The sequence below is a fragment of the Arachis stenosperma genome, chromosome 1 (genome assembly GCF_014773155.1).
Source record: "Arachis stenosperma cultivar V10309 chromosome 1, arast.V10309.gnm1.PFL2, whole genome shotgun sequence".
NCBI lineage: Eukaryota > Viridiplantae > Streptophyta > Magnoliopsida > Fabales > Fabaceae > Arachis > Arachis stenosperma.
Window position 1 is genome coordinate 89,968,815 of NC_080377.1, and position 27,111 is coordinate 89,995,925.

The 27,111-nt window shown below is 43.3% G+C and overlaps 1 protein-coding gene across 1 annotated transcript; it reads left to right on the forward strand.

The window, feature by feature from the left end:
* The first annotated feature begins 250 nt into the window (after positions 1-250).
* LOC130944603 (uncharacterized) lies at positions 251-2,466 on the forward strand. Its single transcript, XM_057872996.1, has 5 exons — positions 251-331; positions 1,289-1,330; positions 1,632-1,734; positions 2,028-2,103; positions 2,216-2,466. Exons 1-5 carry the CDS (start codon positions 270-272, stop codon positions 2,257-2,259), a joined length of 327 nt encoding a protein of 108 aa, XP_057728979.1. The 5' UTR covers positions 251-269; the 3' UTR covers positions 2,260-2,466.
* The last annotated feature ends 24,645 nt before the right edge of the window (positions 2,467-27,111 follow it).

Here is a 27,111-nt window from a genome sequence, read left to right on the forward strand (position 1 = left end):
AATTGAACCACCAAGTTTTTGGAGTTCATGACCAGGGATTATGAGAGTTGTGAAAAGTATTGTTCACAATTTCGCGCACCAATTGTGCTGTGGTGGTGGAGGAACTATGGTTAGTTTTTCATGAAAACATGCCTTTTTTTGTTGGTGCGCCCTAGGTGTTTGATTAAATTTCTATCTTATACATGTAAATAATTAAATGTTTTTGAATGATGAAGGTGGAAGGCATTGGATTTTGCTGCTCTTTAAAAGGAGTTCAGTTTCATTCTTTGATGTGGAGAAACAAGAATTTGCTGTGTCAAGGTGGGCAAGGGCAAGAACAAGAGCAGCTAAGGTATGTTTTTTTCCAATTCATCATGATTAAATTCCAATATAAAAATCAGGCTGCAAGTAACCCAACCAACAACACTAACTTCATCTAGTTCTCTTCTTAATCTTAATTAATTTGATGTGATGTTTCCTTATTATATATAGTTCTACGTTCCTAGTAATCTTAGTAGAAAGTAATTAGCTGAAGTTGCTAATTATTTGTTGAAAAGTGGTAGTTAATTACTGCACTCACCTAACTACATCAGCTTATAACTTTCGAGAGGTAAAATATCTATATAAAGGTATTGATGCTTTATTTGAATGTATTGATTTTTGTTTATCTATATAAAGACTTGTTTTTGTTTTTGAATGTTGGATGATCTGTTTTGTTATGGTAAGAAATATGCATGCTGAGATAGAGATAGGAAGCCTGCGCGTTTTGTTAATAATGTTGCTGGTTTGATTTATGAGCTTATTGATTGTGTGCTCCTTCGGGTGATTTTGAACTTGAGCTGTTTGATGAAATGCACAATAGGCTTATACATGTAAAATCCAAGTTTATTACCCGTTTATCTGTTTATCTTTTCTCCTCTGCTTTCTCGCAAGACCCTTCATCATACCCTATCATCCTGGTGCTAGCTTCTGTTCCTGATGTTGCCATCACTAATCCAGTGTGCTGATACATGTGTAAAATTCCCCCTGTATCTGTGATTCCCTTATAGCATTGTATTCAGTTTTGTTTTGAATTTTGAAATAGAAAACTAATTATGATTTTATGTATTATTCCTGACATTTTCTTTTTGTTCAATAATTTTCTGTTTGATGATGAGTTCTCACACTTCCCACCTTCACAAGCTAAGCTAAATTGATATACATTGATATCACTGGGTCTTTCACCCTTCTGATTAATTTTTTTTTTTTACTTTGGGTCCCTAACTTTAATTATTTAACCATTTTTCTTGTTCTTATTCTTCTTTTTCAGGCAGCTAACCTCCGTGAAAGGTTCGAGCAACACAGACACGTGGTTCATTTCTCATCCAACATTGCATTCTTTTTAATTAGTGCTAAATTAAGACTTGAAATATGTTGCATTTGACTACTTCCTACTACAATACTTGTTATTTGTTATAGTGCGTATTCTTAATTTGTATGTGTTGAATTATGAAATTGAAGTGATCAATGTGGCTAACAGGATTTGTTAAATGGCATTTGTGCTTCCAAGAAAAGCAATGTTCGATTTAAAATAAATGACATTTGTGCTTCCAAGCTTCATTTGCAATTGCATTTTGCCATAGCCATTGCTTACTCTCCTTTATTTGGTGAAGCTTTCATGGCCCAAGACATTGGTCAATAAGTGGTTCAATATCAAGTGCAAAACTGATAACTTTCAAGCAGATGATGATGTTGATGATGATGTCCTTTATCAAGGTAATTGACCAATTTTTCACATGGCTTCAATGCAATCTAGGACTCTAGAATTGGGATTCTTAGCTTTCATTAAAAAGATTGTTTTTTATTTACTTTTTAAATGGCTAGACTAGTTAATTATACGTATATCTTTTCAATAATACAACCTCAATTCTGTTTAGCTTTTGTGAGCAATGTTCTTTTCTTTTCTTTCTTTGTTTATCTGATTTACCCTTAGTTTGTTTTCTTGTATTTTTAATCTTTAATCTGATACTTGCAATTGGAACATGTGCTTCATTTGTTGCTCTTGCCAGGCCTACTTTTCAGAATTCATTCGGTTCTATGATTTTGTTTTCTTCATGTGTCGCGAGAATGGTCAAAAGAATATTTGTAAGTAGCCCAGTCATTTCCTTCAACATAATCTTGTATTGATTGCGTATGGTGGTGAATCAGTATGCAAAATCCTTACATGCTTCTCTTTTTGAATTATGATAATTTGCAGCTGTAAGCAGTAACTGCTTGGAAATTAGTTCTTGCTGGGAATGAACAAGGGAATGAACACTGATAAAATTGTTAAGGCCAAGAGTTTTCTTGATGGTGATGAAGATCAGCATGAAAAAGATGTGTTTGAGAAGAATTTGAAGGTGCTTCAGAACATTTTTTAGTCATTATGCCAAGATTAGAAGATTAACGATTTTCTGTTTGTTAAATTCTTTTTGGATATAGAGTGCAAACTTTGCATTTTAATTAATATGTGATACAAGCTTCATGTGACTTAAATTATCCTAAGTTATATTTTGATTGTTAATTGCTTCTTAAGATTATGTCTTTGAATTGTGTAAGGATAATTTTATTATTTAAAAAAATTATTTAGTATAATTATGTGTTTAATTTTATTTTATAATTTTTAACTCATTTAATTAAAAATGTAAAATTATATATGTAATAATATTATTAAATATTATGTTGTATAAAAAATTATTAGAATATTATATATATATATATATATATAGAAAATTAAAAAAAATAATGAGAGACCTAAGGCTACACTTATATAGAGTAGCTATGGTTATACAGAAAATAAAAAAAAGAGGGACCTAGGGCTACGCTTATAAAAAGTAGCTATGGTATACAATGTGGCTACGCTTTACAAGTGATGCAATAGCATTGAAAAGCGTAGCCTATTCTGGAAGAATGAAAGCTGAAAAGCGTAGCCTTTGGTCCTGGACAGCATCACTTGAAAAGCGTAGCCTATTCCCAAACGTCAAAAGCGTAGCCCTTGGTGCAGAAAAGCGTAGCCTTTGAGAATAGGCAACGGGCGAATAGGAATCACCCCAAAAAGCGTAGCCGTAGCCCAAAAAGCGTAGCCGTAGCCTAAGGCATCATTTTTTTTTCATTTTTGGCTACACTTTTCAAGTGTACCTGAATGGATGTTTTTCTTGTAGTGACACTTTGATCATGGTTCTTGGTGATCCATGCATTGGCATAGAACTCTTGAACCATTAAGATTCCGACTTGTTGAATGGGGTTGGTAAGAACTTCCCAACCTCTTCTTCGGATCTCATGTCGGATCTCCGGATATTCACCCTTTTTGAGTGAAAAAGGGACCTCGGGGATCACCTTCTTCAAGGCCACAACTTCATAGAAGTGGTCTTGATGCACCCTTGAGATGAATCTTTCCATCTCCCATGACTCGGAGGTGGAAGCTTTTGCCTTCCCTTTCCTCTTTCTAGAGGTTTCTCCGGCCTTGGATGCCATAAATGGTTATGGAAAAACGAAAAAGCAATGCTTTTACCACACCAAACTTAAAAGGTTTGCTCGTCCTCGAGCAAAAGAAGAAAGAAGAGAGTAGAAGAAGAAGAAATGAGGAAGAAGGGAATGGCTTTAGTGTTCGGCTAAAGAGGGGGAGAAGTGGTGTTTAGGTTGTGTGAAAATGAAGGGGTGAAGAAGGGTATATATAGGGGAGGGGGAAGGGTAAGGTTCGGTCAAGTGAGGGTGGGTTTGGGAGGGAAAGTGGTTTGAATTTGAATGGTGAGGTAGGTGGGGTTTTATGAAGGATGGATGTGAGTTGTGAAGAGAAAGATGAGATTTGATAGGTGAAGGGTTTTTGGGGAAGAGGTGTTGAGGTGATTGGTGAATGGGTGAAGAAGATAGAGAGTGGTGGGGTTGGTGGGGATCCTGTGGGGTCCACAGATCCTGTGGTGTCAAGGAAAAGTCATCCCTGCACCAAATGGCATGCAAAATCACGTTTTGAGCCAATTCTGGCGTTAAACGCCGGGCTGGTGCCCATTTCTGGCGTTTAACGCCAGGTTCTTGCCCTTTTCTGGCGTTTAACGCCAGTCTGGTGCCCCTTTCTGGCGTTAAACGCCCAGAATGGTGCCAGACTGGGCGTTAAACGCCCACCTGCTAGCCTTACTGGCGTTTAAACGCCAGTAAGTTCTTCCTCCAGGGTGTGCTGTTTTTCTTCCTGTTTTTCATTCTGTTTTTGCTTTTTCAATTGATTTTGTGACTTCTCATGATCATCAACCTACAAAAAACATAAAATAACAAAAGAAAATAGATAAAATATAACATTGGGTTGCCTCCCAACAAGCGCTTCTTTAATGTCAGTAGCTTGACAGATGGCTCTCATGGAGCCTCATAAATGATCAGAGCAATGTGGGAACCTCCCAACACCAAACTTAGAGTTTGAATGTGGGGGTTCAACACCAAACTTAGAGTTTGGTTGTGGCCTCCCAACACCAAACTTAGAGTTTGACTATGGGGGCTCTGTTTGACTCTGATTTGAGAGAAGCTCTTCATGCTTCCTCTCCATGGTGACAGAGGGATATCCTTGAGCCTTAAACACAAAGGATTCTTCATTCACTTGAATGATTAGTTCACCTCTATCAACATCAATCACAGCCTTTGCTGTGGCTAGGAAGGGTCTGCCAAGGATGATGGTTTCATCCATGCACTTTCCAGTCTCTAGGACTATGAAATGAGCAGGGATGTAATGGTTTTCAATCTTCACCAGAACATCCTCTACAAGTCCATGAGCTTGTTTTCTTGAGTTGTCTGCCATCTCTAATGAGATTCTTGCAGCTTGCACCTCAAAGATCCCTAGCTTCTCCATTACAGAGAGAGGCATGAGGTTTACACTTGACCCTAAGTCACACAGAGCCTTCTTGAAGGTCATGGTGCCTATGGTGCAAGGTATTGAAAACTTCCCAGGATCTTGTCTCTTTTGAGGTAATTTCTGCCTAGACAAGTCATCCAGTTCTTTGGTGAGCAAAGGAGGTTCATTCTCCCAAGTCTCATTTCCAAATAACTTGTCATTTAGCTTCATGATTGCTCCAAGGTATTTAGCAACTTGCTCTTCAGTGACATACTCATCCTCTTCAGAGGAAGAATACTCATCAGAGCTCATGAAAGGCAGAAGTAAATCCAATGGAATCTCTATGGTCTCATTTTGAGCCTCAGATTCCCATGGTTCCTCATTGGGGAACTCAGTGGAGGTCAGTGGACGCCCATTGAGGTCTTCCTCAGTGGTGTTCACTTCCTTTCCTTCCTCTCCACATTCGGCCATGTTGATGGCCTTGCACTCTCCTTTTGGATTTTCTTCTGTGTTGCTTGGAAGAGTACTAGGAGGGAGTTCAGTAATTTTCTTGCTCAGCTGTCCCACTTGTGCCTCCAACTTCCTAATGGAGGACCTTGTTTCAGTCATGAAACTTTGAGTGGTTTTGATTAGATCAGAGACCATAGTTGCTAAGTCAGAGGGGTTCTGCTTAGAATTCTCTGTGTGTTGCTGAGAAGATGATGGAAAAGGCTTGCAATTGCTAAACCTGTTTCTTCCACCATTATTGTTGTTGAAACCTTGTTGAGGTCTCTGTTGATCCTTCCATGAGAAATTTGGATGATTTCTCCATGAAGAATTATAGGTGTTTCCATAGGGTTCTCCTAGGTAATTCACCTCTTCAATTGAAGGGTTCTCAGGATCATACGCTTCTTCTTCAGATGAAGCATCCTTAGTACTGCTTGGTGCATTTTGCATTCCAGACAGACTTTGAGAAATCAAATTGACTTGTTGAGTCAATATTTTATTCTGAGCCAATATGGCATTCAGAGTATCAATCTCAAGAACTCCTTTCTTATGATTTGTCCCATTGTTCACAGGATTCCTTTCAGAAGTGTACATGAATTGGTTATTTGCAACCATTTCAATCAGCTCTTGAGCTTCTGCAGGCGTCTTCTTCAAATGAAGAGATCCTCCAGCAGAGCTATCCAAAGACATCTTGGATAGTTCTGAGAGACCATCATAGAAAATACCTATGATGCTCCATTCAGAAAGCATGTCAGAAGGACATTTTCTAATCAATTGTTTGTATCTTTCTCAAGCTTCATAGAGGGATTCTCCATCATTCTCTCTGAAGGTTTGGACTTCCACTCTAAGCTTACTCAATTTTTGAGGTGGAAAGAACTTTGCCAAGAAGGCATTGACTAGCTTTTCCCATGAGTCCAGGCTTTCTTTAGGTTGTGAGTCCAACCATGTCCTAGCTCTGTCTCTTACAGCAAAAGGGAATAGCATAAGTCTGTAGACCTCAGGGTCAACCCCATTAGTCTTGACAGTGTCACAGATTTGCAAGAATTCAGCTAAGAACTGATGAGGATCTTCCAATGGAAGTCCATGGAACTTGCAATTCTGTTGCATTAGAGAAACTAATTGAGGCTTAAGCTCAAAGTTGTTTGCTCCAATGGCAGGGATAGAGATGCTTCTCCCATAGAAGTCGGGAGTAGGTGTAGTAAAGTCACCCAGCACCTTCCTTGCATTGGTTGCATTGTTGTTGTTTTCGGCTGCCATGTCTTCTTCTATGAAGATTTCTGTTAGGTCCTCTACAGAGAGTTGTGCCTTAGCTTCTCTTAGCTTTCGCTTCAAGGTCCTTTCAGGTTCAGGGTCAGCTTCAACAAGAATGCCTTTGTCTTTGTTCCTGCTCATATGAAAGAGAAGAGAGCAAGAAAATGTGGAATCATCTATGTCACAGTATAGAAATTCCTTGAGGTGTCAAAGGAAAAGAAAAATGGAAGAAAGAAGGAGAAGAATTCGAACTTAGTCAGATAGAGTTCGAATTGTGCATTGAGGAGGAGTGGTACTCCATAAATAGAAGGATGTGAGAAGAGAGGAAGAGCTTTTTCGAAAATTAAGTTAAAAAATTTGAAAACATTTTGAAAAACACTAATTAATTTTCAAAAATAAGAGTGGGAAAGAAATCAAGTGATTTTTGAAAAAGATTTTGAAATTAGAAGTCAAAAAGATTTGATTGAAAACTATTTTGAAAAAGATGAGGTTAAGAAGATATGATTGGTTTTAAAAAATATGTGATTGAAAAGATATGATTTGAAAACAATTATAAAAAGATTTGATTTTAAAAATTAATGACTTGCCTAACATGAAAAGATATGATTCAAACATTAAACATTTCTCAACAGAAAAGGCAACATACTTGAAATGTTGAATCAAATCATTAATTGATAGCAAGTATCTTTGAAAAAGGAAAGAAATTGATTTTGAAAACATTTGATTGAAAAGATATGATTTGAAAAAGATTTGATTTTGAAAAACTTTGAAAACTTGAAAAAAAATTGATTTGAAAACAAAATCCTCCCCCTTGTGCCATCCTGGCGTTAAACGCCCAGAATGGTGCACATTCTGGCGTTTAACGCCCAATGCACTACCTTTTTGGGCGTTAAACGCCCAACCAGGTACCCTGGCTGGCGTTTAAACGCCAGTCTGTCCTTCTTCACTGGGCGTTTTGAACGCCCAGCTTTTTCTGTGTAATTCCTCTGCTGTATGTTCTGAATCTTCAATTCTCTGTATTATTGACTTGAAAAGACACAAATTAAAAATATTTTTGGATTTTTAATAATGAGGAATAATCAAAATGCAACTAAAATCAAATAACAATGCATGCAAGACACCAAACTTAGCAGTTTGTATACTACTGACACTAACAAAATGAGAATGCATATGACAAAACACAAAACACTCAAGTCAAGAGAATTTAAAGATCAGAGTAATGAAATCATCAAGAACATCTTGAAGATCACTTAAGACACATGAATGAATGCAAGAAGAACAGAAACATGCAATTGACACCAAACTTAAAATGAGACACTAGACTCAACAAGAAACATAAAATATTTTTTGGTTTTTATGATTTTGTAATTTTTTTGGATTTTTTTCGAAAATTAAGTGGAAAAGAAAATAAACATATCAAAATTCTTAATGAGAATTCCAGGAATCATGCAATGTTAGTCTAAAGCTTCAGTCTAAGGAAATTAGACATGGCTAGCCAAGCTTCAGCAGGACATTGCATTCAAGAGCTAAATTGATGAGGATCAATCAGCTTTGGTGATGATAAGAACATCACCTTGAAACACTAGAATTCATTCTTAAGAACTCTGAAGAAAAATACCTAATCTAAGCAACAAGATGAACCGTCAGTTGTCCATACACGAAACAATCCCTGACAACGGCGCCAAAAACTTGGTGCACGAAATTGTGATCATCAATGGCGCCATCAACATGGTATGCTCATTGCAATCTCAACTCTCTATCACAACTCCGCACAACTAACCAGCAAGTGCACTGGGTCGTCCAAGTAATAAACCTTACGCGAGTAAGGATCGATCCCACGGAGATTGTTGGTATGAAGCAAGCTATGGTCACCTTGTAAATCTTAGTCAGGCAGACTCAAATGGGTATAGATGATGAATAAAACATAAAGATAAAGATAGAGATACTTATGTATGTCATTGGTGAGAGCTTCAGATAAGCGTATGAAGATGCCTTCCCTTCCGTCTCTCTGCTTTCCTACTGTCTTCATCCAATCCTTCTTACTCCTTTCCATGGCAAGCTTATGCAAGGGTTTCACCGTTGTCAGTGGCTACCTCCCATCCTCTCAGTGGAAATGTTCAACGCACCCTGTCACGGCACAGCTATCCATCTGTCGGTTCTCGATCAGGCCGGAATAGAATCCAGTGATTCTTTTGCGTCTGTCACTAACGCCCCGCCTTCAGGAGTTTGAAGCACATCACAGTCATTCAATCATTGAATCCTACTCAGAATACCACAGACAAGGTTAGACTTTCCGGATTCTCTTGAATGCCGCCATCAGTTCTTGCCTATACCACGAAGACTCTGATCTCACGGAATGGTTGGCTCGTTTGTCAGGCGAGCACTCAGTTGTCAGGCGATCAACCATGCATCGTGTATCAGGAATCCAAGAGATATTCACCCAATCTAAAGTAGAACGGAGGTGGTTGTCAGTCACACGTTCATAGGTGAGAATGATGATGAGTGTCACGGATCATCACATTCATCAAGTTGAAGAACAAGTGATATCTTGGACAAAGAACAAGCGGAATTGAATAGAAGAACAATAGTAATTGCATTAATACTCGAGGTACAGCAGAGCTCCACACCTTAATCTATGGTGTGTAGAAACTCCACCGTTGAAAATACATGAGAACAAGGTCTAGGCATGGCCGAATGGCCAGCCTCCCAATGATCTAAGAACTAGATGTCCAAAGATTAGAAGATTCAAAGATAAAAATACAATGGTAAAAGGTCCTATATATAGAGAACTAGTAGCCTAGGGTGTACAGAGATGAGTAAATGACATAAAAATCCACTTCCGGGCCCACTTGGTGTGTGCTTGGGCTGAGCAATGAAGCATTTTTTCGTGTAGAGACTCTTCTTGGAGTTAAACGCCAGCTTTTATGCCAGTTTGGGCGTTTAACTCCCATTTTGGTGCCAGTTCCGGCGTTTAACGCTGGGAATTCTGAGGGTGACTTTGGACGCCGGTTTGGGCCATCAAATCTTGGGCAAAGTATAGACTATCATATATTGCTGGAAAGCCCAGGATGTCTACTTTCCAACGCCGTTGAGAGCGCCGCCAATTGGGCTTCTGTAGCTCCAGAAAATCCACTTCGAGTGCAGGGAGGTCAGAATCCAACAGCATCTGCAGTCCTTTTCAGTCTTTGAATCAGATTTTTGCTCAGGTCCCTCAATTTCAGCCAGAAAATACCTGAAATCACAGAAAAACACACAAACTCATAGTAAAGTCCAGAAAAGTGAATTTTAACTAAAAACTAATGAAAATATACTCAAAACTAAACCAAGTATACTAAAAACATACTAAAAACAATGCCAAAAAGCGTACAAATTATCCGCTCATCAAGTGGCCAATGTGAATTACAATAATCGTCCACCTTATCCTTCTCAAGGCCAAAATCACTACCCTCATGGTGGTAATCAACATCAAGGGTAGAGGGATAATGCACAAGGGAGCAATCAAATCCAAAGATGGAACAACTCTTCTTCTCATCACAACAACAACCAATCTTCATCTCAATACCATTATAACAGCAACAACTACCAAGCCAACCAAAATCACCACAACCAAAACCAAAATAACTAAACCAAGTACCAAGCACCAGACCATAGACAACAATCTAACGAAACCTCTCCACCTCCCACCAATCAAGTTGACGAGCTTAGAGCCGCTATGGATAAACGGGATGAGGGCTATAAGGCTCAATTCAAGGCCATGAGTGCTCAATTGGCCAATCTTGCCGGCATAATTTTGAAGATGTCCATGTCCTCCTCCAACAACACCAACCAACCCTCAAGTTCTTCCAACCTTCCATCCCAACCCCAACCAAACCCAAAGGGCGGTCTCAATGCCATCACTCTACGGTCGGGAACTACATTGGAAGAGATACCTCCAAGGGTCTTGGAGGACATTCATGAGGAAGAAGTGAATGTTAAAGCTCTACATGAAAAGGGGAGGGTAGATAAGAGGCATGAGGAAAAAAGTGTAAACCTCAAGGAACCCAAGAGGAAAGCTCTAGTGGATGAGTCCATCCCTATTCCATTCCCTTCCATGGTGAAGAAAGCAAAGAAGACACCAGAATTTGATTTGAACATGCTTCAAGTGTTCAAGAAAGTTGAGGTAACCATACCACTTCTTGATGCTATTCAACAAATTCCAAAGTATGCAAAATTCTTGAAAGACTTATGTACACACAAGGATAGGATAGGAGAATTGGAGACATTATCCTTGGGTAGTTCAATTTCTTCCTTGATGGAACCTATTCTAAAGAAATGTGGTGACCCTGGGCCTAGTCTGGTGTCTTGTTGTATTGGTGGACACACTTTTCATGATTGTATGTGTGATCTTGGAGCTTGTGTAAGCATTATGCCGCTTTCGACCTTTGTGCGGTTCAATTTAAGTCCATTAAAGAAGTCGGCAGCGAGGTTTTCCTTGGCCGAAAAAAGTGTGTTCACGGTAACAGGAATAGCCGAAGATGTACTTGTGGCGATCAAGGATTTGATCTTTCCGGTTGACTTTTACATCCTTAAAATGCCTCCATCAAAAAATAGAAGCTCATCCTCCTTTCTACTTGGTAGACCCTTCCTCAAGACCTCTAAATTCAAGTTAGATGCCTTCACCAGTACATATTCCTTTTAGGTTGGAGACAAGCCTATCAAGTTCAATTTAGAAGGAGCCATGAAGCATCCTCCCGAAGAGCATTCCATTCTCCGATGTGATGTAATTGATGAAGTGGTAGCGAAAGTGCAAGAAGAAGACCATAACAAGTTGTGCTACCACATTGTTGAAGAGACGGATGACCAAGAGGGTAAATAAGAGAAAGTTGTTGAGAATGAACTCCGTGAGTGTTCACACCGTGGGTCGAGCTGGCCGACCCGGGATGTTCTACAGGCAAAGCGACCACCTCTTCAGGTCAGGACAACCTGACCTCTTCTCAAAGAGCTCGACCAAGTCATTTGAAAAGCCCAAAGAAGGGCCCAAATAGAGGAACACACCCTAAATCCTAAGGCAGCCCAAAGAAGGAAGGGCGGTTCCCATGAAAGATAAGCTAACCTCACCTAGAAGATAAGATAAGATAACATAGCTAACTTATCTTATCTAAAAAGGTCACACCCCATCACTATAAATACACTGGGGCACCCAGGTATAACTCATACTCTAATTCTACTCAATACCTGCTTAATACCCTTGCTAACTTAAGCATCGGAGTCCCTTGCAAGTACCCCCACCCAACGGGGACGAAGGATCAGCATCATCATCAAGTCCAACGAGTCAGACATAGCGACTCCGACCACCATCATCAGATCGAACTCCGCAGCTCCGACCAGCATAGAAGATCTCGTCCAAGATCGACCTCTAGTTTTAGGTAACCCTCGGAACATTGGCGCCGTTGCCGGGGAACCTAGAAGTCATCCTATTACCATGGCGGACGACCATGACAATGATCACACCTCAGATCTAGAAGAAAGAACGCCGCATAAAAACGCAAACACAACACCAAAAGATACTCCCCAAATCAACAATAAGAACTCCCCAAACGAGGGAGCCCTAGAGGCATTTCAAGATCGGTTAAAACCACTTGAGGAAGACGCTCTACGTCAAAGAGAGGTTGAGAAGGATCTACAAAGAGAAATAAGGCGACGCCGGGAACTGGAAACCAAACTACTAAAAATTGAAGCTGATGTCAAGACGAAAGCCAGCCGATCCATTCCCCAAGATAACGTGCGAAAGGAGCAAGACCCATTCACCAAAGAAATCATGAAGACAAAAATCCCAAAGGACTTTAAACTCCCAGACATGACCTTGTACCATGGCACCACAGATCCCAGCCATCATCTCAGCAACTTCAGAAGCAGAATGTACCTCACCGATGCCTCAGATGCAGTTCGTTGCAAAGCCTTTCCAACTACTTTAACAAAAACAGCAATTAGATGATTCGACAATCTCCCTCCTAGGTCCATCTCGAGTTTCGACGACATGGCTAAAAAATTCCTGGCCAGATTCTCCATCCAAAAGGATAAAGCTAAACATGCTCCGAGCTTACTAGGAATCAGACAAGGAGAGCAGGAAACCCTGCGTAACTACATGGAGAGATTCAACAAAACATGCATGGATATACAAAACCTTCCAATAGAAGCTACCATCATGGGTCTTGTTCCGGGGGTTACCTGAAACGTGTAGCTCGGTCGTCTGGAGATGCCCGAGGTGGGGGTCAGGGACCCGAGCTTGATGTGTTGGCGGTTGGTGGTTGTACCTGCAATGACACTCCGATGCTTAAGTTAGCATGGGTCCAAGCAGATATGTGTAGAATGTGGAATGAATGCCATACCTGGGTGCTCCAGTGTATTTATAGTAGTTGGTCGTGATCTTCCCTGGATAAGATATTCTTATCTTATCTTATCTTTTGGGAGTTTTACCTCTATCTTTGTGGAACCGCCTTTCCTAGGCCTTTTCGGCCTTTAGGTTTTGGGCTGCGTTCCTTTTGATGGGCCTTCTTAGCTTTATTGTCCGAGGTCCGACCTCAGGCGTGGGCCTTGGGACGAGGTCGGACCTTTCATGGATTTTGCCGAGTTGGAGGAGCTCGGTCTAGGTATGAACAGTGCCCCTGCCCGAGTTCGTCCTTTTTGGGAGGTCGAGCTCGGGCATAGTTGTTTTTCAAAATTTCAAAAAATGGCCGTTCCTGCATTTATTGCTTTTTACCGTTTCTCCTCGATTTCCGTTCGGGCTCTGTGGGGGCATTATTTATTTGCTCCCTTCTTTTTCTTCGTTTATTCTGTTCCCTTCCTGTTTTTCTAAGTTTCGCCGTCTCCTTTTCCGAGCACTGCTTCTTCTCTCTCTTAGTTCTTCTTCCCCGAATCTTTCCGTGTGTCTTTCCGGGGTTTCCTCTGCGCCGCCGCTTCGTTCTCCTTGCTTCGGAGCTTTTCGCCTTCGTTTTCTTTCTTCCAGGTTTGTTTTCCTGTTTCTATTTTCTTGTGATCATATGCTTCTGTTCTTCGTGTGGCTCTCTTTTTTTGTTTCTTTTTCTTTATGCCTGGGTTGCCTCGAAAAGAGGTGCCGCCATTGCTTTGTTTGTATATGGGGGGGGCTCTTTTTGTTTTTCTGGTACTTTGTTCCAGGTTGCCGTATTTTCTTTTGTCGGGTTTTTGTTTCTTGCTTGGCTGAACGGGTTTTTGCTGTCTGCTTTATGTGATTTTTGCTTGCTGTTGTATTTCTTCTTTGTAGGTAAGAGTTTTATGTCTCGAAAGGTTCTTCAAGCGATGTCGACCAAGATTCCAAGTGGTCTTGGTTGGGTAGACCCTCTTCCTCTAAAAAGTCCCTTCTGTGGTAGATTCTGAATATTTGGCTAGGTTCCGTAGGCACTGTAGCATATGTGAGAATAGAGAGTCTGAGAGGGATTATGAACTAGTAGCCCCGGATTCCGAGGAGAGAGTTTGCTTCCCGCCTTTAGATAGTTCCGAGAAGCTCTTCTTTTATGCTTATGATTGTTTTTTCTCTAAGCTGAGTGTCCAACTTCCTTTTACCGACCTGGAGTCCGAGGTGTTGTGGTCTTGTAACCTTGCCCCTACGCAGCTCCATCCAAATTCTTGGGCGTTTTTAAAGCTGTTTCAACTTTTGTGTCAGTTTTTGGGCGTCTCTCCCTCACTTGCTTTATTTTCCTATTTGTTTGTGTTGACGAAGCCGGGGTCGGGTGGAGGGAAGGTATCTTGGGTTTCTTTTAGGGCTAACCAGGGAAGGAAGTTTTGTACCCTGTATGATGAGTCCTTTCATGATTTTAAGAATTTTTATTTCAAGGTCCGGGCTACTGGAGACGTCCGACCTTTCTTTCTGGATGAGAGTGGGGAGCCTTCTTTTCCTCTTTGTTGGCAGGAGAATGTAGTGTCTGCTAAGTATACTTTTGAGAGTCTAGATGAGGTTGAGCAGGCTTTTGTGGGTGTGGTGAGCAGTTTATGGGGTCGGGCACCTCACTTGGACACGAAGAAAATGTTGGGAGATCCAAGCCTTCTCCGTTCCGAGTTAGGTAGTTCCCGACCTCTTCGAGATTCATCTTTTCTTAGTATTTTGGTTTTGCTTGTTTTGGTGGAATTTCTGTTGTGGTAATCCGTTTCTTTTTTATTTCTGCAGAGATGTCTTCTCAGGCGGATTCCATGAAGTTTCTTCGTCGGACGAAGAAATCTGTGGCTGCTCGAAATATCGGGGCTGGGGAGGCTTCTGCCCGATCTTCTCCGCAGAAGACTACTGTGGGTGTTCAGACTCGGTCGAAGACTATTCCGACTCCCCAGTTCCGAGCTATAAGTCAAGATCCTCCGACCTCCGGGCCTGCTACCTCTTCTCCTCCCCCGTTCTCGGGTCCTCCCCCCAAGAAACAGAAGACCTCTCAAGAGCTTGCGGGCTTTAATGATAAGGATTTCGATGCTCTCGGTTGGATTGAACAGCATATTCTCCCTCAGACTTTTATCTCTACTGATGACGTGTCTATGGAGCATCATTTTCAGTATATGGCGCGGAGTTGTGTTCGGATGGCCAGTCTTCATGCTGCTATTGCCCGGGAGTTCAAGAAATCCCCCATTGGCGCGACCAGCTCCCGACTTGAGAAGGCTCAGTCCGAGTTCGAGAAGATTAGTGAGCTGAAGGCTGCTAGGATTACGGAGCTGGAGGCCTCTTTGGAGAAGGAGAAAGCTAAAGCTACCGCGGCTGTGGCGGCAGCGAAAGCGTCCGAGGAGATGACGAAGGCGGCGACGGAGAATTATACTCGGATATATGCCGAGCTTGTGGAGACAAGGGAGAAGTTGCAATCTGCTCAGGATGATTTTTACGAGTTGGAAGGCCATGTGGCTAAGGGTATGGATGCTATGTTCGAGAATTTGAAGGCTCAGGTCCGGGTTCTTGCTCCTGACCTGGATCTGAGCTTATTTAGTACGGATAACATTGTTGTGGAGGGAAAGATTGTTCCTGCTCCCAATGAGGATGAGGTTCCGGTGTCCGATCCCAAGGTTCCGGTGTCCGACCTCAAGGTTCCGGTTGCGGACCCGACTTCACCTTTGGCCGGGGATGGATCTGGTGTGGAGGTTTCAAGCCGGGATGACGGTGCCGTTGATGCAGTCCCGATTTCTATGTTTCCTCCGGAGCCTTCTGTTGATGTGGAGTTCGGAAAGGACCTTGATCCTCTGTAATCTTTTATTTTTGGTTTTTTGCCCGGCCTGTGGGCTCTTTTGCTTTTGGATGGTTTCTGTGAACGCTTTGGACACCTTTTTGCTTTTAGCTACTTGTAGTAACTTTTTAGCTTTATTATGCGGTGTTTTATTCGCGTTTTGACTTTTTGTTCCGCTTTTATGCTTTTTTAGTTGTTTTTGGATAACAACTTTTTTAGCTAGCGTTTTGAAACTTTGCTCTGCCTCTTCCTTTGATTTCGTTTTTTTGCTTGTACTTTTTAGTTGTTTTTGTATAGCAACTTTTTAGTAAGCGTTTTCGAAATCTTGGCTTTGCCTCTTCCTTTGATTTCGTTTTTTTCGCTTGTACTTTTTAGTTGTTTTTGTATAGCAACTTTTTAGTAAGCGTTTTCGAAATCTTGGCTTTGCCTCTTCCTTTGATTTCGTTTTTTTCGCTTGTACTTTTTAGTTGTTTTTGTATAGGAATTTGTGACTTTTCTGAGCCGTAATGGTGGCTAAGGGTTCAGCTTCGATCCACTTTGTGAAGTAGTCGACCCCTACTATGAGGTATTTGACTTGCCCCGGTCCTTGGGGGAACGGGCCGAGTAGGTCAAGTCCCCATTTTGCGAAGGGCCATGGTGCGGTGATGCTGATAAGGTCTTCGGGTGGTGCCTTGTGAAAATTGGCGTGTTTTTGGCAGGGGGGCATATTTTCACAAATTCCGTTGCGTCTCTTTGCAAGGTCGGCCAGTAGAACCCGGCTCGGACTACTTTCTTGGATAATGCCCGAGCTCCGAGATGGTTCCCACACATGCCTCCGTGGACTTCTTCGAGGACGCTCTTTGTTTCTGAGGTCGGGACGCACCTAAGGAGGGGGATTGAGAATCCTCTTCTGTATAATACGTCGTGAATTAGTGTATAATTCTGGGCGTCTTTCGTGAGTCTTTTAGCTTCCTTTCTTTCGGTGGGGAGGGTTCCCGACTTCAGGTAGTTGAGTATGGGGGTCATCCATCCTTGCTGTTGGTTGGATATATTTAGTGTTTCTTCCTCTCTTATCACGGAGGGAGATTGTAAGGTCTCCTGGAGGAGACTTCTGTTGTTGCCTCCGGGCTTGGTGCTGGCGAGCTTTGAGAGGGCGTCTGCCCGGGCGTTTTGTTCCCGAGGTATGTGCTGGATCTGTATTTCTGAAAAGTGGCGTAGTTGTGCTTGTGTTTGGTCCAGGTATTTTTTCATAGTTGGGTCTTTGGCCTGGTAGTTTCCATTTACTTGTGACGTGACGACCTGGGAGTCGCTGAAGATCGTGATTCTCTGTGCTCCGACTTCTTCGGCTAGTTTTAGGCCTGCTAGTAGGGCCTCGTATTCGGCTTGGTTGTTCGAAGCCTGGAACTCGAATTTTAGGGATAGTTCTATCCGCGTTCCTTGGTCGCTTTCGAGTATAACCCCTGCTCCACTTCCTGTTTTGTTTGAGGATCCGTCGACATACAGGTTCCATGAGAGTGGGGTTCCAGGGGTCTCAGTGTATTCTGCGACGAAGTCGGCTAGATACTGAGATTTTATGGCGGTCCGGGCTTCATAGTGGAGGTCGAACTCGGACAGTTCCACCGCCCATTGTAGGATTCGTCCCGCCAGGTCTGTTTTTTGTAGGATGTGTCTCATGGGTTGGTTTGTCCGGACTTTGATGGTGTGGGCTTGAAAGTAGGGACGGAGCCTCTGAGCTGTGAACACTAGGGCGTAGGCGAATTTTTCTATTTTCTGATAGTTTAATTCGGCCCCTTGTAGTGCCTTGCTTACAAAGTATATGGGGTGTTGTCCTTGGTCATTTTCTCGTGTTAATGCTGAAGCGACTGCTTGATGTCCGACCGAGAGGTATAGTACGAGCTCTTCCCCTTTTAAAGGTCGGGTTAGGATTGGTGGCTGCCCGAGGAATTCCTTGAATTCTTGAAAGGCTTTTTCGCACTCCGGGGTCCATGAGAAGGGTTTCTCTTTCTTTAGGAGTGAGTAGAGAGGTAGTGACTTTATCGCTGATCCTGCCAAGAATCTTGATAGGGCGGCCAGCCTTCCATTCAGTTGTTGTACTTCTTTGACACACGTCGGGCTCTTCATATTGAGTATCGCTTGGCATTTGTCCGGGTTCGCTTCGATGCCCCTTTGAGTCAGCATGAAGCCTAAGAACTTTCCGGCTTCTGCGGCGAAGGTGCACTTTGTCGGGTTAAGTCTCATGTTGTGTTTTCTGAGGGTGTCGAAGACGCTGGTGAGGTCGGTCAGCAAGTTTCGGTCTTCTTGTGTCTTTACCAGCATGTCGTCGACGTACACCTCTAGCTGGTGTCCGATGTGCTCTGAGAACACTTTGTTCATTAGCCTCTGGTAGGTTGCCCCTGCGTTCTTCAGCCCGAAGGGCATTACTACGTAGCAGTAGTTTGCCCTTGGGGTTATGAACGAGGTTTTTTCTTGGTCGGGTCCGTACATCGGGATTTGATTGTATCCCGAGTATGCGTCCATGAAGGAGAGATATCTGTAGCCTGAAGCTGCGTCTACTAAGGCATCGATGTTTGGTAGTGGATACGGGTCTTTGGGGCAGGCTTTGTTGAGGTCTGTGTAATCGACGCACATCCTCCATTTTCCGTTGGGCTTTTTTACCAGGACCACGTTTGCGAGCCATAGGGGGTATTTTACTTCCCTAATGAACCCTGCATCTAGTAGTGCTTGTACTTGTTCTTCTATCGCTTGCATGCGTTCGGGTCCGAGCTTCCGGCGTCTTTGTTGGACAGGTCGGGATCCCGGGTAAACTGATAGCTTATAGCACATCAGGTCGGGGCTTATGCCCGGCATGTCGGAGGCTTTCCAGGCGAAGAGGTCGGAATTCTCCCTTAAGAGGGTTATGAGTTCCTCTTTTAGGCCTGCTTCGAGGTTTGCTCCTACGTTCGTTATTTTTTCAGGTGTGTTCCCAATCTGGACTTTTTCGGTTTCTCCCTCTGGTTGTGGTCGAAGATCTTCTCGGGCTTGAACTCGTCCGAGCTCTATTGTGTTGACCTCTTTCCCTTTTAGGCTCAGGCTTTCGTTGTAGCATCGCCGCGCTAGTTTTTGGTCGCCTTTTAGGGTAGCGATTCCTTTTGCGGTAGGGAACTTCATACAGAGGTGTGGGGTCGAGACTATAGCTGCCAGTCTGTTTAGGGTTGGTCGCCCGATGAGGGCATTGTATGCCGAAGTGACGTCGACTATAATGTAGTCGATGCTTAATGTTTTAGATTGCTCGCCTCTTCCAAAGGTAGTGTGTAGCGAGATGTATCCTAAGGGATGGATCGGGGTATCCCCTAGCCCAAATAGGTCGGTGGGATAGGCCTTTAGTTCTTTTTCTTCAAGTCCGAGCTTGTCGAATGCCGTTTTGAACAGGATATCCGCTGAGCTTCCCTGGTCAATCAGGGTTCGATGTAAGTTGGCGTTTGCTAGGATAATGGTGACTACCATTGGATCGTCGTGCCCGGGAATTATCCCTTGAGCATCTTCTCGGGTAAATGAGATAGTAGGTAACTCGGGCAGGGGACTGTCTTCTCGGACATGATAGACTTCTTTGAGGTGTCTTTTTCGCGAGGATCTGGATGTTCCTCCGCCTGCAAAACCTCCATTTATCATGTGAACGTGCCTTTCGGGGGTTCGTGGGGTTTGTTCGGCCCGATCTTCGTTATCTCCCCGCCTCCTCTTCCTGGTCTCTTCTCCTTTCTCTGCTATGTATCTGTCGAGTTTTCCTTCTCTGGCCAGCTTTTCTATAACGTTTTTTAGGTCGTAGCAGTCGTTAGTAGAATGACCGTAGAGCTTGTGATATTCACAGTATTCGGACCGATCTCTCCCCGCTCTCTTGTGTTTTAGAGGTCGGGGCGGTGGAATTTTTTCGGTGTGGCATACTTCTCTGTAGACGTCTACCAGGGAGACTCGGAGGGGGGTGTAGTTGTGGTACTTCCGTGGCTTGTCCGAGTTGGGTTCTTCTTTCTTCTTCTGTTCCCGATCTCGATCTCGGAGTGGGTAGGTTGATTCCTTCCTAGAAGAGTCTCTTAGCTGGGAGGTTTCCTCCATGTTGATATATTTTTCTGCCCGCTCCTGTACCTCGTATAGGGAGGTCGGGTATCGTTTGGATAGGGATTGGCTAAACGGTCCCTCTTTTAGGCCGTTTGCTAGTCCCATGATGGCCGCTTCAGTGGGCAAGTGTTGTATGTCCAGGCAGGCTTTGTTGAATCGCTCCATGTATTCTCGGAGAGTTTCTTGGTTACCTTGTTTGATCCCGAGTAGACTGGGGGCATGTTTTGCCTTGTCCTTTTGAATGGAGAACCTTGTTAGGAATTTTTTGGTTAGGTCTTCGAAGCTGGTGATTGATCTTGGTGGCAGGTCGTCGAACCACTTCATGGCTGACTTGGTGAGAGTGGTGGGGAAGGCTTTGCACCGAATTGCGTCGGAGGCGTCAACTAGGTACATTCTGCTTCTGAAGTTGCTGAGGTGGTGACTTGGATCGGTGGTGTCGTCGTAGAGATCCATATCGGGTGGTTTGAAGTTTCGCGGTACCTTCTCCTTCATGATCTCTTGCGTGAAGGGATCATGGTTGTCTTCGGGGGTGGTGTCGTGTTCTGTCCGATCTTTCAGGTTGGCCTCTATTTTCCGCAGTTTTTCTTCTAATTCTCTGCGCTTGCGAGCCTCCCTTCTCAGATCTTGTTCAGTTTCTTTTTGCTTCTTTATGTCCTCTTCGAGTTGTTTCAGTCGGTTTTGTTGTGCCCGGACTGCTTCTAGAATTTCCGAGCTCTTTTCTTTTTCGGGATCTTGTGGATCTTTGTTTGGGAGTGATGTCTTTGGGCGATTCTGTTTGTTTCCTCCTGGAGTGCGTGGTGATAGAGGTCTGTCCGGTCGTTCTCCGGTGTCAACTTCCTCCTCTTGTTCTGATGCAGCGTGGTCATTGTTGAGAGGGTCGTCCGCCATGGTAAAGGGATGACTTCCAGGTCCCCGGCAACGGCGCCAATGTTCCGGGGGTTACCTGAAACGTGTAGCTCGGTCGTCTGGAGATGCCCGAGGTGGGGGTCAGGGACCCGAGCTTGATGTGTTAGCGGTTGGTGGTTGTACCTGCAATGACACTCCGATGCTTAAGTTAGCATGGGTCCAAGCAGATATGTGTAGAATGTGGAATGAATGCCATACCTGGGTGCTCCAGTGTATTTATAGTAGTTGGTCGTGATCTTCCCTGGATAAGATATTCTTATCTTATCTTATCTTTTGGGAGTTTTACCTCTATCTTTGTGGAACCGCCTTTCCTAGGCCTTTTCGGCCTTTAGGTTTTGGGCTGCGTTCCTTTTGATGGGCCTTCTTAGCTTTATTGTCCGAGGTCCGACCTCAGGCGTGGGCCTTGGGACGAGGTCGGACCTTTCATGGATTTTGCCGAGTTGGAGGAGCTCGGTCTAGGTATGAACAGGTCTCATTAATGGCCTGCAAGAAGGGCCTTTTAGTCAATCCATATCAAAGAAGTACCCCACATCTCTAGGTGCAGGAGCGAGCGGAAAAGTACATCAACATGGAAGAAAACTCCCGATTAGGAGAGACTTCAAAAGCAGGGTTCACCCCTCGGGATAAAGACAAAGATTCCAGAAAAAAGAAGATCGACATGGAGAGAAAATCAAAAAATACCACAATTACACCCCTCTTCGGGTGTCTCTTGTGGATGTCTACAGAGAAGTCTGCAACACGGAAAAAATACCACCAACTCGACCACTCAAAGGCAAAAAGGGAGGGGGAAACCGGGCTGAATACTACGAATACCATCGGATCCGTGGACACTCCACCAATGAGTGTTTCGACCTAAAAATTGTCAAAGAAAAACTCGTACGAGAAGGAAAGCTAGATCGATATCTGGCTACCCATGGTGATGATCAAAGAAAAAGAAGAAGAGCAGAAGATGTCGGACCAACCGCGCGGACATCTCGAACGCTAGAAAGACATGTTCACATGATACACGACGGATTTTCCAGGAGAGGAATCTCCAAATCATCTCGTAAAAGACATCTCAAAGACGTATATCACGTCGCCGAAAAGGAGAAAATACCCGATATCCCGGCGATCACTTTTACCAAGGAAGACACATCCGGCGTTACGTCAGGGCATGACGATCCCATGGTCATCACTATTATACTGGCAAACACAAATCTTCACCGCACATTGATAGACCAGGGGAGCTCTACCGATATCTTATTCAAAACCGCCTTCGACAAACTCGGCTTGGAAGAAAAAGAACTCAGAGCATATCCGGACAGCCTGTTCAGGTTAGGAGATACCCCGGTTCAACCAATGGGATACATCCCGCTCCACACAACTTTTGGAAAGGGAAGTCAGTCAAGAACACTCAAAATAGATTACATCGTCATTGACGTAAGCTCAGCCTACAATGCCTTAATAGGACGGACAATGTTAAATCAACTCGGCGCAATAGTCTCGACTCCGCATCTATGCATGAAGTTTCCAACCGCAGAAGGAATAGCCACAGTAAAGGCAGATCAGAAGATGGCGCGCCACTGTTACAACGAAAGTCTAAACCTCAGAGGCAGAGGAGAAGAATTCCACACAATCGAGCTCGGTGGAGTTCGGAGGCGGGAGGAGCTCCGCCCACAACCTGAAGGAGAAATAGAGAAAATCCAGATCGGAAACACCCCAGACCAAACAACCAACATCGGCACACTCCTAAAAGGGGACATAAAAGAATCACTCATACAGTTCCTACGCGACAACGCCGACCTCTTTGCGTGGAAAGCCACAGACATGCCAGGCATAGATCCCAAACTAATGTGCCACAAGCTAGTAGTCTACCCAGAATCTCGACCGGTACAACAAACGCGCAGAAAGCTAGGACCAGAACGCTCTCAAGCAGTCGAAGAACAGGTACGAGCTCTACAGGAGGCAGGCTTCATAAGAGAAGTCAAATACCCGCTATGGCTTGCTAATGTCATTTTGGTAAAAAAGTCAAATGAGAAGTGGAGAATATGCACAGATTATACCGATCTCAACAAAGCTTGCCCGAAAGATCCTTATCCGCTCCCAAACATCGACGCACTGGAAGATGCCTCCTCCAGATACAAATACCTCTCCTTTATGGACGTATACTCGGGATATAACTAAATCCCAATGTACCCACCCGACCAAGAAAAAACCTCTTTCTTAACCCCAAAGGCAAATTACTGCTACATTGTTATGCCCTTCGGTCTCAAAAATGCGGGAGCCACTTACCAAAGATTAATGAACAAAGTTTCTTCAGATCACATCGGAAAGATCATGGAGGTCTACGTAGACGACATGCTAGTGAAGACGCAAAACGAAGAGATGTTATTATCCGACCTGACACAAGTATTCAACACCATAAGACGACACGACATGCGACTCAATCCCACAAAATATACCTTCGGAGGAGAAACTGGTAAATTTTTGGGTTTTATGATCACATAGAGAGGAATCGAGGCAAACCCGGACAAGTGCAGGGCCGTACTCGACATGAAAATCCCGACTTGTATCAAAGAGGTACAACAACTCAACGGGCGGTTGGCAGCCTTGTCCAGATTCCTGGCGGGATCCGCAATAAGATCTCTCCCCTTCTACGCCACTCTAAGGAAGGGAAAGGAGTTTGAATGGACAGTTGAATGCGAGCAAGTCTTCCAAGACTTCAAAATATTTTTGGGACGGCCACCTATATTAAGTCGGCCACGGGAAGGGAAACCACTCATCTTGTACCTCGCAGTGGGAAATCAGGCAATAGCCTCAGCACTGGTCCGAGAAGACAACAGTGGGCAACAACACATATACTTTATCAGCAAAGCGTTACAAGGGTCCGAGCAGAACTACCAGAAAATAGAAAAGTTCGCTTATGTTCTCATAATAACATCTCGATGACTTCGCCCATATTTCCAGTCTCACACCATTAAAATTCGGACCAACCAGCCCATAAAAAGAATCTTACAGAAAACAGACTTGGCAGGCAAAATCTTGCAATAGACAGTCGAGTTGTCTGAATTCGACCTTCAATACGAAGCTCGGTTGGCCATCAAATCTCAATATCTGGCCGACTTTGTTGCAAAATTTACGGACACACTGGAAATCCCCACATAATGGAACCTGTACGTGGACGGCTCTTCAAATAAAATGGGAAGTGGCGCAGGCGTAATAATTGAAAGCGACCAGGGGACCCAGATCGAACTCTCCCTTAAATTTAGGCTCCCTGCCTCAAACAATCAAGCGGAATATGAGGCACTACTAGCTGGTTTGAAGCCGGCTAGAGAGGTTGGAGCTTAAAAACTTATCATCTTCAGTGACTCACAGGTAGTCACTTCACAAATAACAGACAGCTACCAAGCCAAAGATCCAAACTATGAAAAAGTACCTGGACAAAACCAGGGAACAGCTCGGACAACTCAGAGAGTATAAGATTTGACACAAACCCCGAGAACAGAATGCTCGGGCCGATGCACTCTCAAAACTAGCCAGCACCAAACCAGGAGGCAATAATAGAAGCCTTATCCAAGAAATTCTACAAAAGCCATCAATCTCAGAAGAAGAAAAGGTCCTAGCCATAATAGGTCGCGATCAGGGATGGATGACCCCCATAATTAATTACCTCACAACAGAGGCCCTCCCTACAGATGAGAAAGAAGCAAAGAGGTTAAAATGGGAAGCACAATACTATACCATCATAAATAATACTTTATACAAAAGAGGGATTTCAACACCATTGCTAAAATGCGTACCAACTTCCAACACTAAGGATATCTTAGAAGAAGTACACAGTGGCATTTGTGGCAATCACCTCGGAGCACAAGCACTCGCCAAAAAAGTACTACGGGCAGGATTCTATTGGCCAACCCTACAAAAAGAAGCCATAGAATTCGTAAGGACATGTACGCCATGTCAAAAGCATGCCAACTTCCACACTGCTCCGCCAGAAGAGCTCATCAGCGTAACCTCACCTTGGCCATTTGCAAAATAGGGACTCGATCTCCTCGGACCTTTCCCTCAAGGGTCAGGACAAGTCAAATTCCTCATAGTAGGAATAGACTACTTCACAAAATGGATCGAGGTAGAACCTCTAGCCAATGCCACAGCTCAAAAAAGTCAGAAATTCCTATATAGAAACATCGTCACAAGGTTTGGAGTCCCATACTCCATTACTACAGACAATGGTACCTAGTTCAAAGGCGCAGGCTTCAGAAAACTAGCGGCCGACCTGAATATAAAACAACAATTCACCTCTGTTGAGCACCCCCAAGCCAATGGACAACCAAAGCTGCTAACAAAGTTATATTAGCAGGGATAAAATGGAGATTACAAGATGCAAAGGGAGCCTGGGCCGAGGAGCTCCCACAAGTCCTATGGGCGTATCGAACGACTCCACATTCCACGACAAAGGAGTCACCCATCCGATTAGCTTACGGAATGGAGGCAATGATTCCAGTGGAGGTCAAAGAAGGATCACCCAAAGTAATCCATTTTAGCGAAAAAGTCAAATCCCAACTTCAAAGGGAAGAGCTTGACTTACTTCCAGAAATTCGAGAGAAAGCTCGGATAAGGGAAGAGGCGCTGAAAAGACGAATGGCCTCCAGATACAACCGAAAAGTAATACAGCGGGCCTTCGTTGAAAATGACCTTATCCTAATCCGAAACAATATAGGAATAACTCGACCTAGAGAAGGAAAGCTGGCAGCAAACTAGAAAGGACCCTTCCGAGTCATAGAAGTATTGGGAAAGGGCTACTACAAACTTTCCAAACTCAACGGACGAGAGCTTCCTAGATCATGGCACGCCTGCAACCTAAGAAGGTACTATAGTTAGGGGAGATAAAAGATCTTGGACAAGGCGCACTCTTTTTCTTGAAAAAGGTTTTTAACGAGGCGCCCCGCCAAGACCTACAAATCACCCGACTTAGGAAATTAACTCCTTGTGTATATTTGCATTTTCTTTTAATAAAATTTGTTCAGATTCTCTACAAACGCTCAAGTCATATTATTTTGAAAATAGTCATCGCCCGATTATAAAGCTATAGATCGACAAAAAGTGGAAATCGAATTCACTACGCGATCACGATAAAAACAAGGGCTAAAAACCCAAAATTCTACAAAATCGGCAAAGATGAAAACAGAATAATGCAAGAAGTTAGAAAGTGATCCATAGAAAGGACCTGACGAGGACCTAATAAAATGGATTGCTATAAAATAACTTAAAGACTGGCCGGCACAAAAAGTCGGACCAGCCACAACAACCCAAGTTATAAGTAAAACCCTGGAAAGAGATCTGGCCAACCTTATAAAAGAGAATTACTATAACTTTGAAGAGCCCGACATGAGGAAGTCGGACTCCTACAAAAGTTACAAAAGATAATCCCTGAAAGAGACCTGAACAAGGCCCAAGAAAGAGGATTATCAAGTAACTCGACAGGGCTCGACGTGACAAAGTCGGCCCGGAAAGATAAAGTTACAAAAGATAATCCCTAAAAGAGACCTGAACAAGGTCCAAGAAAGAGGATTATCAAGTAACTCGACAGGGCCCGATGTGACAAAGTCGGCCCGGAAAGATAAAGTTACAAAAGATACATCCCTGAAAGAGACTTGAACAAAGTCCAAAAAAGAGGATTATCAAGTAACTCGACAGGGCCCGACGTGACAAAGTCGGCCCAGAAAGATAAAGTTACAAAAGATAAATCCCTGAAAGAGACTTGAACAAAGTCCAAGAAAGAGGATTATCAAGTAACTCGACAGGGCCCGACGTGACAAAGTCGGCCCAGAAAGATAAAGCTACAAAAGATAAATCCCTGAAAGAGACCTGCACAAGGTCCAAGAAAGAGGATTATCAAGTGACTCGACAAAACCTGACATGACGAAGTCGATCCAAGATACAAAGCTACAAAGGTAATCCCTGAAAGAGCCCTGAATAAAGTCCAAGAAAGAGGAGTACTGAGTAATTTGACAGGAACCGACACGGTAAAGCTACCCTTGGAATAGACCTTAAGTAAGGTCCAAAAAGGAAGGGCTACAAACAAACAAAAACCAAGTTAAAAAATTGGCAATCTCAGTATTACGATAAACAACAGTTTAAGATTGATGAGAGCAGCGTCAAGCCAAAGAATCAAGTTAATCATGACAGATAAAAACCTACGAAGGTGCTAAGACGAGTGCAAAGAAGACAGGATACAAAAACTACTAAGTTATGATAACAACAAGCTTCAGAGGCCACCAAAATCAGCCCAAGAAGCTTGAAAGTCACTTTGTTTTTCAAACCAAAGTTGCTAAACAAGCAACAGAAGTATCAACAGTCAACAAAACACCATTTACAAAACAAAAGAGTTCAAAGCCCACAGGCCGGGCTATACACAAATTC

What these genes read in the sequence shown, in the direction of transcription:
- LOC130944603 (XM_057872996.1), top strand. Translation starts at nt 270, where the DNA reads ATGTGGAGAAACAAGAATTTGCTGTGTCAAGGTGGGCAAGGGCAAGAA. An exon ending in TGATGATGTCCTTTATCAAG is followed by an intron (nt 1,735 to 2,027) that starts GTAATTGACCAA and finishes TGCTCTTGCCAG; the next exon opens with GCCTACTTTTCAGAATTCAT. An exon ending in GAATGGTCAAAAGAATATTT is followed by an intron (nt 2,104 to 2,215) that starts GTAAGTAGCCCA and finishes GATAATTTGCAG; the next exon opens with CTGTAAGCAGTAACTGCTTG.